Source organism: Anguilla anguilla, chromosome 16 (assembly GCF_013347855.1).
Source record: "Anguilla anguilla isolate fAngAng1 chromosome 16, fAngAng1.pri, whole genome shotgun sequence".
NCBI lineage: Eukaryota > Metazoa > Chordata > Actinopteri > Anguilliformes > Anguillidae > Anguilla > Anguilla anguilla.
In genome coordinates, this window is record NC_049216.1 from 30,354,565 (window position 1) to 30,369,765 (window position 15,201).

General features: G+C 39.5%; 1 protein-coding gene across 6 annotated transcripts in view; it reads left to right on the forward strand.

Annotated features, from left to right (window-relative positions):
* hsd11b2 (hydroxysteroid (11-beta) dehydrogenase 2) overlaps positions 1–15,201 on the forward strand; it is a 55,029-nt gene that overhangs the window by 26,592 nt on the left and 13,236 nt on the right. For 2 of the 6 annotated variants that reach the window (XM_035395759.1, XM_035395760.1), the window contains one exon: positions 9,079–9,291. In XM_035395759.1, coding sequence (XP_035251650.1) covers positions 9,084–9,291 — 208 coding nt within the window. In that variant the 5' untranslated portion in view covers positions 9,079–9,083. Of the gene's footprint in view, positions 1–8,733; positions 8,850–8,900; positions 9,292–15,201 lie in introns of those variants that run through there. The other 4 variants (XM_035395758.1, XM_035395757.1, XM_035395756.1 and 1 more) reach the window with 4 other exon arrangements.

Below are 15,201 nucleotides of genomic sequence, written 5' to 3' on the forward strand. Positions count from 1 at the left end.
TTTAAACAAAAAAAAAAAAACCTATCTGTGACCCCAAAAATCTAGTGGCAATGTTTCGGCTACATTTCGCACTGACCTACTACATTGTTTACAATGAATTCACACTGTACACAACAACTGGAGCGTGGTTTACCCTCGCTGAGGACGATTATAAAGCGACACGCGACGGGCTGGACTTCTGGCTTCAAAGTTGTCCAGGGCTCGGGCGCTACGTTGCGCTCATTCACGCGATATACACAAAGCTGTGGGCTTACTGTAGCTCTCTGAGCTGTGCTCTAGATTGACAATACATTACATTACATTACATTGCAGGCACTTAGCAGATGCCCTTATCCAGAACAACCTACACAACCTTTTACGTAGCATTTACATTTATATAAATTTATACAGCTGGATAAATACTGACACAATGCAGGTTAAGTACCTTGCTCAAGGGTACAACGGCAGTGTCCTACCCTGGGGATCGATCCTGTGATCTTTGGGTTGTAAAGCCAGTTCCTTACCCATTATACTGCACTGATCTGACGTGTGCCAGATCAGAAGCTTAGCTGAAGTGGTATTTTGCCATTGGTTGTTTCCCCGCTATCCACAAATGCAAATGGTGAGGGATGAATGAATCTGAGGCACAACAAACCATCAGTGCATTTCTTATGAACAATGGCACAGTTGGGTCTGTTTTATCCTGACTTTGCAGTCAGGATATTTTCCCTAGTCCCGAAAGTTTGCAACATCAGCTGATGTGTTTGTTCTCAATGTTGTGATAAGTCTGATGGTCCATAGCGACCTGGCCAAGGCGGCACTGGCTGTGACCGAGAGTCCCATGGGCTAACTGTATCTCTTATCTCCGTGGTTACTGAACGTGCATTCTCATCTGTAAATAGGATGAAATGTACTTCAGCAGATTATATTCGGCCAATGAAAGCCATTTGTCAAAGTGTGAGATGGGATTGGCGATGAGATGGGATTGGCTATCCTCTGCCAACCCTCAACTCTTCACACAGACAGTACATAAAATAGCTCCACCCGCAACAGGACTCAGAAAATGCGTAGCTCAACATCATATAAATCTGTAATCCACATCTTGACACCGCAGGTTTTGTAGTAACATTCAAGTGCACGTTAAACCATCGTGAACAAAAATGGTACTCAGACCGAACTCATCTGGTCCCTGTTTTCTACACACAAAATGTGTTAACTTTTTAGTTTGGCTATCTTTTATAATCCGTCCTCCACTTTCTCACATGTCGTCATCATCATAACCTTTATTTAATTCTCGGAGGTACAATTGAGGGCCAGACCCTCGTTTTCAATGTAGCCGAGATTACTAAAACATTTAAGACACAATAAGTATAATAAAAGTCAACATGTAATAGCAAACACACTGTTAGCAGAGGGGTGTGAAGGGCTTTGTACAGTAATGACATGTGCCAATACTACATTTTGGCTTGATAATGAGAATAGAATCCCCATAATGCTAATGAACATTTCCCTGAAAACCAGATGGCAGATAAGTAGGAAACAGTTTGAATGTATTTATTTTTTAATGTCTACATTCATTTCCCCTCCACATTTAGCTTGCGGTGATGTATCCAATGTGAATTCATCACGGACACGAACTGCCGTAAACGGTCAATTGCGATATTTCTTTTCACAGAATATTGAGATTTTACAGTTATGAACACAGCTCTTTTTTTTGGCGGGGAAGCAAGCACAGAAAGATATTTTTAAAGGACTGTCCAAAAAAAAGTGCATTTAGTAAAAGCCATATGCTTTTCCAATACTTACTGTCCTTGTATGCGTCTTACTGTATGCTCATCATCTTGCACAAAAATTTGACATCTGTGAGGGTCTATTTTCAGCATCTGTAAACTATGCAGAACGTGACTGAGTGCCAAACACTGAAATGGGAGAAACATCTCTTGCGAAGTCCTTACTGAAGTAAATCAGCTACAGCTAAATCTCCGATTAAACGGCAATTTCTACATTGATGAATTGGAATCCAGTGGACTCTCACTTTACAGAAGTGCAAGGGGAGAAGTATGAAGATGTACGGAGCTGTACTGATACTGACCACTGGGCCGCATTGCTAGCATCGCTTCCTTAGCCAGCAGTGGGGATAAGGAGCTGTCCCTGTCCCTGCTGCTGGTCTGTTGATGTCCTCGGCAGGCTGTCAAAAGTTTCCCTTAACAACACCTAGCTATGGAAACATCAGAACTTATTTTGCTGTAAAATGTAACTATCCAAACTGCCATGAAATAAAGAATATAAAACAAAATCACAATAAATAAAAAAATTAATTAAAATAAAACATTTTCTTTGCAGGTCACATTGCAACCAGTGTGTCCAACACTGTGGGACTGCTGGCTGTTTCACTGATGTACAATTTTAAAAGGTTCCTCACCTTTTAATGAATGTTTGCCGACTAAAAAATTATCCGTAGCACAGTGATAACCAACCCTGTTCTGGAGCTCTGTTGCCCTGTAGGTTTTCATTCCAACCCAAACAAAGCACAACTCATTCAACAGCTAGCGAGCTTTCTTGAGCTGCTAATCTGGAAAGTCAGGTGTGCCAAATTTCCTTTGAAATGAAAACCTACTGGAGGGTAGATCCCTAAGAACATGGTTGATTGGTTTTTTGACACAGACACACAAAAAAAAAAGATTATTGTTGAGCTGCTTCTACTATTTCCTGCCCAGAATGTGCTGGCTATGGAGTTACTTTGCAGATTCTCCTTGTAAGAAGGTGCTCAATCAATCAATTTGTGTCACAGCGTTCCCCGATATTCACATATTTCCAACAATATTCACAATCTCAGCGAGTAAATGAAAAAGCATTTGAATGCAACGGATGTATATAAAGTGCCTGTATGCATGTTGAACCATGCGTGATGGGGGTTGGAGACTGCTCTTGGAGAAACTATAGAGTCCATTAATCATGTACAATCCAATCTGCCATTAGAAGACTTGCAGTTGGCAAGGGAGCTACAGTGCTTATCTTTTCATCTCATATACATCCGCTTTTTTTGGCAAATACAGAGCAGAGGGAACTTTAAGGAAACAATGGTGTACAGTTATATACCTATGTCAATACTAGTGTACCCAAATTATTTATGTTAAACTTTATCACAAGTTTCCCCCTACAATTATCACTTATTTGTTGCTATTTCTTCCTTAATTCCTTCAAATTCATTTTTTTCATTGCCGTTTAAAAGTACAATCAAAAGATAATTGCTATTTTCAAAGATATGTGACGTACTTTATCAGCTGAAATCTCATAAAAAGCTACTAATTGGCACATAGAAATACACTGAGGCCATATAGTTTAGCATGTCAACTGATGTAACTTTTTACACAAGCTAACAACAGGTGGCGTGGTTCAGTAAGAAATGTACAAAATGACATGCAGAATGGTAAAAGTACGCCAAGAGGAAACAAAAATCTGAAGGTAAAGATACCCTGTAATCAGAGACCCTGTTGTTAATTTTCAATACTGTAGACCTTACTTATATGGCCTGCCAGTCCTGGAATCTTACGAATCTTAATTGTAGTCTGCCCATCTTAAAATCTTGTGAATCTTACTCATATGGTCTGCCAGCCCTGGAATCTTGTGAATATAACTTTGATGCAGTCACTGGATGCATTACCAGTGAGCAGCTGGAGTTTGTGCCATGCATGATTCCTGTTCCTTTTCAGTTATTTCAGTGAAGTTCTTGCTGAATGCTACTGTGCGTTGCGTAATAGTTAATGCTCTGATGCATCAACGGAAGATACAAAAGTTAGATATGACCTGGTGGAAACCTTTTTTTTTTTTTACTATTGTTAAAAACCCTTTTATTTATGTGACTTCTCTTGATTTTATGTATCCTTATTTAATTGTTTATGTACCCTTATTTCTATTTAATTATTTGATTTTGTTTAGTTTTATTTTATTGTTGTAACCATCATGAGAATGTACGTTATCCAATCAAATGGTCGCTGTCAAAATTCACAGAACATGATTCTGAGAACAGATTGGAAATGTGGCACTTGCAGAATGTTTAAAAAAAACTGGATGTGGTGCTGGCATGTCACGCTGACATGTGCGTGAAATTTTATTTAAGGTGAACGCTGAGCAAGTTGTTTCCACACAAGAACAGATCCAAGGGAAAAGTAGAACTTTTCAGGAACGCTGTTGGACAAAATGCAATGATTGTTATTTTGCTGATTTAAAAAAAAAATAATAATAAAATAAATCCTCGAGTGGCCTTTATTAATGCCAGGAGGTTATTTCAGGTCTTCGTTTGCAGTTGTTTAGCTGTTCAATCATAACTGCATCCATGACCCTGACACAACGGAGATTCAAGGGTAAGGAATGAGTTGATCTCAACTAATGTGGCTCGCTGGTCAGCTCTGGTTGATATGGTACATGTTTATGAGGATGTACAAAGCTGGAAAAAAAAACATTGAAATGAAAACATTTGCAAAAAATTTGAAAGAGGCGCGTGTGCGTGTGTATTGTACGCTGGGCAGAAAGAAAGTCATCAAGGCTGCAGCCTATTTTCGCTCCCAAGGACAATGTGTTTCAGTACGGGGTGGGCAGTCGGTGACCCAGAATCAGTTCCCATCAAGGACAGATTTTCTCTCACAACTGACTTCACAGCATGGATGAAAGAAAAAAGTAAACAGTGTACTCAAAATGCAATTACGTTGTTTTTTCTTTTTCTTCTTCTTTAGTCATCAAAATATAATGAAACATCAAACACCTGCGAATGCACATGGTCCCTTTTTTGCTGAGAATGAGGTCTTGTGGAACAGCAGAACCTGGAAATGGAAGCGTTACATTTTTGCCTGTTTGGAATGCCCTCATACACCTGTCGCAAAGCTTATGAGGGCCCTTTTCTGTTCACATTTTGTTTACTATCTTGTGTTTATTATTATTATTCACTTATTTTACCCTTATGTTATTTTATTTTCCAATACACTCACACATTTATATAATAATAATAATAATTATTGCTATTTCAAGTGAAATTGAAAATAATTACATTAATGGGCAATACCAAGACATAAGGGTGCATAAGTTCACTGTTCTGCTAAACAGGAACAAAGATACAGTAGTTCAGAAAAAGATAAATAGTTGTACTGGGAAGCTCACAGGCTGCTTTGCTTTTTCCATCAGAGACTGTAAGGAATTACCATTAAAATGTGACTCTATGATTTCTGGTCATAAACAGAAAGGAGCAGTTTTCTATACATCCACAGCAGGGGCACTGCCTTTCATATGAACCTCACCCTCAAATGTGACCACAGTATAACTTTTTAACAAACATTTCAAGTAAATTAAATGAACTGCAACACCTTAATGTAAGGACTTGTTCTTTTTCTTTAATTTGTCCGTTTGTCTGCAGAAGGGTTCTCTTTGAATATTTACAATGATAAATATTCTCTGAATGGGGCAGGCTGCATTTATTTAAAATCTCAATGGCGAGAACTCACCAAACATACGTTTCCATAAACAACCAACAGTCAATGAATCAATCAGCATATCCAGTTCTGAACTGGGGAAAAAGTGAACTGAAGGAACGCGATGTCATTCAGAGAACAAACTGAAAGAACTGAGAAAGCTGGTCGAGTTTGAGAGTGAATCATGTTTGAACTGAAAGAACTGGTTGAGTTTGAGAGTGAATCATATGTTTGAACTGAAAGAATTTGTAAACAAAAGGTTGCTTAGTTGTATTCTTCTTGTTGTCATTTCAATGCGTCACTGCAGAACTTTTGTTTTAGACTACAATGTGCAGACATTCTTTTATCTTTTCATGTATGAAAACTAAACTGTGTTTGCACACTGTTGGGCTGGATGCAAATATGGGGATGCCCCCACATATATGTATTAATGTTTCAATCCATCTAGCATATTTTAATACAGATTGTGTATAGTTATAATTATTTACTGGCATTTTAATGGTTATTTATATTGCCTCAACTTGCCTGATACTGTCAAATATGTTCTTTTTATTAAAAATGATACAGAAATACAATGCTTGCATACAGTAATTGCATAATATAATATTAATAAAAAATTATCAATGTTGTTAATGATGCAGGGTATTTAAAAAACCCAAGTTAAACTCACATTTTTCCAGGGGATTTAAGTAAACAAACCTGTCTGAACAATGTCAGGTATTAGCAAATTAATCAGCAAACGTAAATAAAAATGGCTAATTTTGTTTATTTTAACATATAAATGTGCTTAAACAGATCATAACCGAGTGAAAGGGAGTGTTATAATCAGTCATCTGGCAGCGCAGGCTTTGCCGCCATGCCGAATCATGGAATGAATCAGCTCTGAGAGATAGCAGGCTGCACACGGGTGCTTTGAGCTGTTTGTGAATGGAAGAGTAACCATAGGGACAACTGAACGAATCGGTAAATGAATCATTGCAGTGAACCGAATCAAATGACTGTAGTCACACAAGGGAACAGAAATCCCTACCATTACCTGTTTTATCCATTACGTTACATTTATTTAGCAGGCTATCTGGATTCTTCAGCTTAGTTTGGTCCCCCTAAAACGGGATATATGTGTAAAAATAACAGTACGCCTGCATGGATCGCCTGATGTGAGTGAGTACCCTCACATTAAAATTAACAGTCTGAACTTTTACCTCATATTCATTTTTTATTTCAAATCCAATGGGCTGGAGTACAGAGCAAAAAAAAAATTCTGTCACTGTCTAAATACAGACTGCAGTGTCTGAATGAATGATACAGTAGTCCTTATTATTTAAAATTATACATTCTTTTCTTCACAGTTATTGTTCTTATTCGGCTTGTTTATCGTTGAAGTATCGGCACACAGAACTGAGACTGACAAGACTTTGCTTTTTAAATTTTAGTTGCCGATGTCATTTTTTGTCTTGTCTTCCAAACAACAGGTTTTTGGTTGATTGTGTTGCCGTGTGAGTACGTTTTCCCATGGCCTGCAATGAGCTTGAAAATGTAAATCACAAAAAGGACAAAGTGCACTTGACATCACGGCTTCAGGGTCAAACGTATTCAGATTGGGAGGCTGACTTTGGTGCCGCTGGAAGAGATCATCCTGTCCTGGGTAATACAGGCGCTCTGTGTCCTTTGTGCCTTTGTGTTGAGCGCCCCTGTTCTGCGGTTTCTGTGCTGCGTGTGTGTTCAGTACGGCTCGGCTCTGCTCTCTGGTCCCCTCACCGAAGCAGACCACGGAGGCCTCGCTATCGCCCTCTACAGATCAAAAACGGCGGGAGAAGCGCTGAAAATAATTCTACTGTCCACGAAAGCCGTCAGATCGTTGTCCTTATTATTTTAAGGGAAAGTGTGATCCTCACAAAGTCAAAACCGGACGTTGGCGCCGGTCTGGACGTTGGCTCTGGACGACTCATGTGCATTACTCTCTGCTCTCCTTCTCCGCGGACCACCAGAATCAAACGTTGTGAAATCACCTGCTAATCACAATCCCAAATGCCCTCTGTCAAGTGAAAAGCCATCCGTGCCAGGGTTAGTAATTTGCAATTAGTGCGAGGGCCAGAGGCTTGTTATGATGTCAGCCTAAGTTTCGTGACCGACTGAGCACAGACGTTACCTCTCAATTAATTTGGATGCAAGGGCAGGGAACATCCTGTTTTAGGACCCTGCCGTGATGGAATATGTGCAGAGGGAAAGCAGAACAGAGAAGTCTGTTTCAAAATGGGTCATCCCCGCCTGTATACTTGAAGCCCACAGCAAATATTTTAACGTTTAGAAGTTTCTAAGAATATAAAACAGGACGGCATATATAACCGTCTCGCGCAACCTGGGTATCCTCAAGTATATCATGAAGGAAAGACAGGCCCTTATCTGCGTTTACATGTGAATATCCATCCATCAAAGGGAGAAAGCAAGGCGAACCTGTGAAAAGTGAGTAGAAAAATGCTGAAGTAGGCCACAGAGAGAACTCACCCACATGTACTTTCACACTTGGCTTTCTTCTCACGAAGCTACTCATGCAGCTCATGTGAAGTCGGAGGGGAAAGACTTGTAAAAATTTGTTTGGTTATATTTTGGGGACGGGTGCTGCATTTAATTGAATTTAAGTGCCAAGCATACCTTATACATTTTATAAGGAATTGCAGTATAAAACTTCTCTAGAATTAAAGCAGTGAAAACACTGAAATGCAAAAAACTAAAATAGAATTAAATGGCTTCACGTGCACTTGTTTTGCTCTTATTATCAAAAGCTAAATTGCATATTTTCATTGATTGGTTGTCTGCAAGATCCTTGTTTGGGCAATGAAAGCAAATCCCTGCTGTACAGCTTGCTGGAAGTACTGAAATTGAGCATGCAAGCTGGCTCTTGCCGGAAGTGCCAGCAGATCATCACATTAATACGTGCCGGGCTACCTAGGTATGCAGCAATGTGACTGATTGTTTGGTTTAGCTGAAGGACATTCTGATAATTGATATTGGAACGTTACTGGGTGGTTGATGCAATGATGGATGTCGCTCAGTGCCAATCTGGCACTTCCCTCCTGTGGTTTCCAACAATGTATTTGCCCTGCTAGGCACATGTATCTGAGAGGCAAAACAGGCATGAAGGGGAAACGCACAAATACTACAGTACATGCACTCCAGGACAGGAGAAAGGAGAAGGAGGAAAAATGCCTTGAGCAGCAGTGAAACTTTGGCCATTGGGCACAGATTAGATCTCCTTTAGAGTAGTCCCTCCCCTCTCCAGCAACATGCTCTATATATACACGGTGAGCAGTGAGCCTGTTCGATTGACACTCTGTGCATGTGTGTGTGAATGCGAGGCACACCGTTGTTTGTGAGTCAGATTACCCCCTTCAAAGAAACAGAGAAACAGTAAGTTGGAGAAAGGAGAAAAAAAAAGTGTATGAGAGAGAGAAAGAAAGAAAGAAAGAGTGAGAGAGAGAGAGAGAGAGAGAGAGGGAGGGAGAGGGAGAGAGAAAGAAAGAGAGAGAGAGAGAGAGAAAGAGAGAGAGAACTGCAGTTATGATTCCAAATGCCATTGAAGAAGACTGTGCGCTGTCCTTTTGGATTTACGTGGGTGTGATGTCTGTGTTTGTTGGAGGGGCCATGAAGAAGATCCTGGCGTCCCACATGAGTGCAGCCCCGACCCTGGTGGCCTGGCTGGGGGCGACGCTGCTGGTGGAGAGGCTGTGCTCCCTCTGGCCCCCCGCCATCCTGGCTCTGGCCGTCCTGTGCGCGGTGTGCTGCGTGCTGTCGGTCAGAGGTGGCCCCGCGCGCACCCTCCCCGCCGACGGCAAGGCGGTCTTCATCACAGGTAGGAGAGCGGCTCTTTCTGATTTACGGCTCGTCCACGCTGTTGCACAACTCTCCTCTCTTTAGCCTGTCTGTTCTGGTAAACATCTTTTGGGGTTTCTGGACGGCGTGTGCAACCAGGACAACGTGAGACCTAGAAATGTTTGAAATGCTGAGCACGCAACACACACACACACACACACACATACACACACATACAAGCACACATATACACACTCTCAGAGTGCATGATGGCATTCCCCCTGAAAACAGTGTAAGGGGCACATATACAATAAATCTGCCCATTTCTGTGCAGATTTATTCCAAAAAATAATACCTATTGTATTATTATTATTATTATTATTTATTGCAGTGATGTGCATTGCTGTTATGCGCATTTTTTCCCTTTCAATAATGATGGAACTGTATTTAATATTTTGTACAAAGCTATTGTATCGTATTGTACAGTGCACAGTCAGACTGCAATAATAGATGTACTTTACTGCAATGTTTATCACTGATACCGTTAAGTGCAAATAAAGCCTTCTGGGAGTGCTAAAAGTCTATATTGATCTCCTTTGTAATCTCATTATGGGCTTGTGAAACAGTTTAATTTCCAGCATTAGCACATAATAACTCCCTCTGCTTTAATGCATTTGCCAATTGCCCCTTTTCCCCCTATCCTTCCCATGGCTGGCCAACGCTAGTAATGTTATTTATTTTTTAAAATTTTAATTAGCCATATCATAGTTATAGAGGTTATTAGCTTTTCACTTTCCACTGAAAATGCAAGTAAATATTTAATCAAATATGCCCCATGCATATCTGAAACTAATTTTGACTGACATAAATTGTGCATGTTTGGGTGCATTTCCCCAGACATGTTCAAGGATAACTACCAGTGTACCCTTCTGTAGGAATGTTCTGAGTTGCATGAACTTGAACTCGACAATGTTTTACTTTGTGTGTGTCTCTCTGCCTCCCCCTCACCCCCCACCCCCCTCCCCCCTCCAAAAAGCCATACTTCGCAATAATAATTAGCAATGCATTCTGTTGTGATTTTTCTTGAAGCAGGACTGGAAATTGTGATCAAGTGCCAGGAATAGTCAATATGCATTCTATTTCATAATGTGATGGAAGAGAATCACTTTCAGGAAAGAAAACCTGAAGTTTTTTTGAAGATAGCAATCATCAAAGTGTTATAGAAATCATCAAAATGCAAAACAAAAAATGTGTCTGCACACAAGAAGGCATGTACATTAGATCTTGATGTAGATAAACAATGAATGATATATGGAAATCAGTAGGAACACATAGCATCTGGTCACAGCATTTGGTATGGTATGTTGGTAATTAATGGAATTGGCAATTCACAGTTTTATAGAATTCTTGTACAATTTATGGGCAGTTCCCATTAATCTTGAGCTGTATTACATAATTGACTTTACCAAATCTCTTAATTGTATGTAAACAAAATAATGAGCTTGTTAAACATGTCCTGTAGACCACCTAGATAATACCCTTATGCATTTGAAAATGCTAGCCTCCTGCTTCATGTATGCAGTTGTAATCAGCTCGTATATGTGATTATGTAAAGTTCATGTTTAAGGGATTTTGTCCTGATCCACAGAAGATGTTGTGGTTTCATCACAAATGTTATTCAGCCATAAGTGGGACATGCTATGTGAAATCTGAAAATCAGCAAGCTGAAAATGTTTTACTCGATGCATGTGTACATTTTAAATGTGTATATTTCCATCTAGCTTTGTGAGTTGCTCTGTACAGTAAAGGCTGTGGGGGAAGCCTGAAAAATTATCTGTGCAATTCGACACATAGTGACCCCACATTGTGATGACTAAATCGAAAAAAAGTTATTTCAGAGGAAATCCGCTTATTATAATCTTTTAAACCTCTCAGAATATGACCCAAAGTTTGTGAGGAATTTTTCTTGTAGATTTGTGACTAAAACTTCACGGATTCACATGTAACTACATTCCAGCAGATACAACTGAAATGGTAATAAGAATGTGCATTTTCAGAAATTACACAGAAAGAGAAGTGTTATCAGAGGTCATACCATCTGTATCTACTTCTATTTTTTATCTAGTTTACTACTAAGCTTTGTTGTTGCTAAATTATTGTTACCTCTGTAGCTCTGTTGCCCATAGACCTAAGGTGTCTGCAACATTAGCAACTTCCCACACTAAGAAAAAAATGGTTTTCATTTGTCAGACTTACTGACAAATCATTATACATTATCTGTGAGAACAATGAAGAGTAATGTTGACTTGGTTATATGTTATCTTAGTGGCCTAATTCTAGCTTGAACAGGTGTTTGCTTGAACAAAACCAGTGAAAAGATTATAATCTACTTTACTATTTTCTGTATATTTCAGTTAAATGCTGTTAAAAACGGGTATTAGTAATATATAAAAACCATCCATAAAATTTCAGGGTCACAACTTCTTTTAGAGGGCTCATACTCCAAGAAAACACTTAATACTGTACATACCACATATTAAATGACCGTATTATTAAATGACTAAATTACTAAACTAACATTAATTTACACAAAACAGGGAAGTTTCATCAGGGAAACTGGTATTTCCACTCAGTGGTTGTAGGTTTGATGTGGAGACAGAATTTTATAGACACAGTTTGAATTTACATCTCATTCCGTTTCCCTTTAAAATAACAATTGTCCCAAAAAAAGAGCTGCTTGCTTGTGTCCCCAGGAAACACCGTATAGCTGGCTTCATTGTAATGCAAAAAAAGGTAATGGGCAGTGAAATGCATGACTAAATTCCCCGTACAGTTGAATAATTAAAAAGCCCTCTGGCTTCACCTGTTCCCTTGGCACCCACCCCTATTGGTGGGCGTGAAACAGTGTGAACCCGTGCAAGGTCTTACAACAGCAGATTAAATATAAGGTGGAGAAAATTGCTCTCAGACATGGTCTAACTAAGGCCGAACACCCCGCAGGCCATGTATTGGCCTGGGAGACTTAAATGGATGTTTCGAATTTTCACATACGCCTCCTCATTGAGAAGATGAAAGATAGCAAGGTGTGCCATGCTCAAATGCAGACTACTAACGCGAACACACTGCTGGTCCTAGGTACACGGCGTCACAAAGCAAAAGAATTCTGCGGTTTCCGCTAGGCGGCTGGAGTTGCTCTGAGCAGTCCGGCTGTCATGTTTGTCACATTTAACCCGACAGTAGGCCCCCATGTGACCGCATATGGACAGTGCACAAAAGGTTTGGTTTCCCAAAAGTGGAAGAAATAAGTTCTGACCGACTTTTTGTCGACTGATTTTCTCAGTCGCTTTTTTTGCAAAGCTGTACTAAATGACTCTATGACTCAACCTGGAAAATTAAAAAAGTTGGGGGAAAAAAAAAACTTTAAACCTCTTATAAAGCCATTAATAAGACAATAGAATAGCTGGAATTCTTTGAAGGATGAAGGTTAAAGTCACAGGACTGCCTGCATTTGCAACTTTGGCAGGTCAAAATGGATCCTACTGCTTGGTCCAATTTTAAGTATGTGTGACTGTTTCACGTCTGAGAGACACAAAATAAACTGTTGAGGACAGAACCACAAAAAAAAAGGAAGGGATGACGGTATCATAAGGTTGTCATAGCAACAACGTCTGGGAGAGCTGTCACTTAACTATTGTGTTTATAGAATGTTCCTTTCTATAGGTAAAGCATATAGTTACAGGTATTATCCCTAAGGGAATATACATTTACCTTTTTTATAGATATTACTATTTCAATATAAAAGCAGATGGAATGTCATCCGAAAAACATTCAACTACCTTTGGTTGTTAATATGCAGCTAGCTACATGGTTTGCTTGAAATGAAAGCAACTCATTGCTATTTAATATATTAGCATTATGTCTCATTTCAACTGCCTAAAACTTGTAAATGTAGAAGCTGGAGATCCACACCCAAACCTTTAAACGAGGCGAACAGTAGCTGGAGAAAACTCATAAATCTAGTCGCACACTCTACATGCTCCCATAAGTTATTCACAGTGTAGTTTAAAAACCAACGTATTGGCACAGAGTGCCTTGGTTACAGTTAGGGTGACCCTGACAAAGGTGCTGTGTGCCAAAATGTTAGTTTTTGTAATTACATCATGAATAAATTATAAGCACATGAAGAGTGTGCGACTTCCTTATTTTGGATTTAAGTGGCTAAAACTCACCATTGTTTGGCAGTCAAATAGAAAATATATTATGTAAATTACTCATATTCAAATCAGAAGACCTCCCCATTTCCAAATAAAATCTTACAGTTTCTGTGTAACTGTGTCACATATGCCAAGGATTGTTTTATCCTACCAGTGTGAAATGCAAAGTACACACATGCCCAACTCTATTCCAAAAAACTTCAAAATGTAATGCCAACCACCAGATCCCAACCAATTTGAAAATGCTGCTTTCACAAAATTAACCCACAATGTAATGTTTGCTATATAAATTACAAAGATTAAATTTGCTGCATCAGAATAAATAGCTGCCATTGGCTACTGTTTCCTGTTTCATGTTACCTTCCATTTTTGACCAGTAATTTCTCAGCTCTCATGCACCCTGAGGGTGCCTCAGAACGAGACATAAGATGGCCTCCAGTGTGAAGCATTATGGGCCTTTCTCTCCGTCATCTAGCTCTTAAGCATGAACGTGCTGACTTTGTGTCCCATAACCATCGTCTGTTAAAGAACAGTACAACATGTACGGAAACACTAACTTTCCACGCCAGTGGGACATTTTTGTAGGGTCTCGTTACAAATCCTATTTTCACACTAACATAGATTGAGTTGTATGATTCTGTTACATACTTTAAGTTAATCAAATAAAATGGCCACAGGTGAACGGGTTTGGGTTTTGGATATTGTCATGGCAAGTTATTCACTGCCAAAGTTTTTCGTATTACTTCTGTTCTTCTCTACTTTATGTGACCAATGTCCCATTACATTTGTTAAAAATGGAAACACACACAAACATGCTGCCAAGTTTTTTTTTTCTGCTGATAGCGCTGATAATTACAATTGTTTAGACACAGGTGATACAAAACAGGTGCAGTGGCTGTATTTCTGGAACTTCAGGAGGGGCAGTCCAAACGCATCACTTATAATGATTCCTAAAGCTATCATTTATGAAGGAATCAGATCAAACCCCCTATCATTTTTTTCCTTTTTTTAATTCCCGTATATAGTAGGTAGCACACAGTTGTTTCCCGTTATCGTACCGTGTTACTGGAATAGAGTGCAGGTCTGGATGCCAACGCGTCAACTAGCTTTGCCTTTTAAAAAAAAAAGAAACAAAAAAGTGCATATTAAAGGCGTGTTTTCATAATCACTCAACAGGGGAGAGTAAACAAACTTTGGTTTCTTGGCGATCAGAGGACTTATCGCATAACTTTGTTTTCGAGACGTGCATTCGTTGCCACCTGAAGAAACTGGCACGAGCTTGCAGATCTCTGTCCGACAGGCCCTCGTTCCCTGCTCTCTCCCAACACACAGAGCGGTCCCAGGTGGTTCCCGTTCCTCAAAGTATTGCATTGTTTGAATGAAATGTGCTGGGGGTATATTTGTACTCCATAGTCTATTTCTGTGGTGATGCTGGCACACTTCCCATGCAGCAGAATTAAATTGTGCAAGTTCTGCTCCAGGATTGATTACAGAACATGTGGAAACGTGTAGTGGACAGGAAGACAAATTCATGGGATCTTAAGACATTTACAAATACATCCGCAGGTCGAAATATACCTGTCACCCACCCTGATGTACAGACAAGAATGATAAATGGCAGTTCAGATGCTGAATATAAATTACTGTTCTTTTTGAATCGGTATAGACGTTGTTGAATAAATGAAAATGTATTCATGCACGCTCTCTTAAATCTGATTTAAGTTTGTAAGAAGATT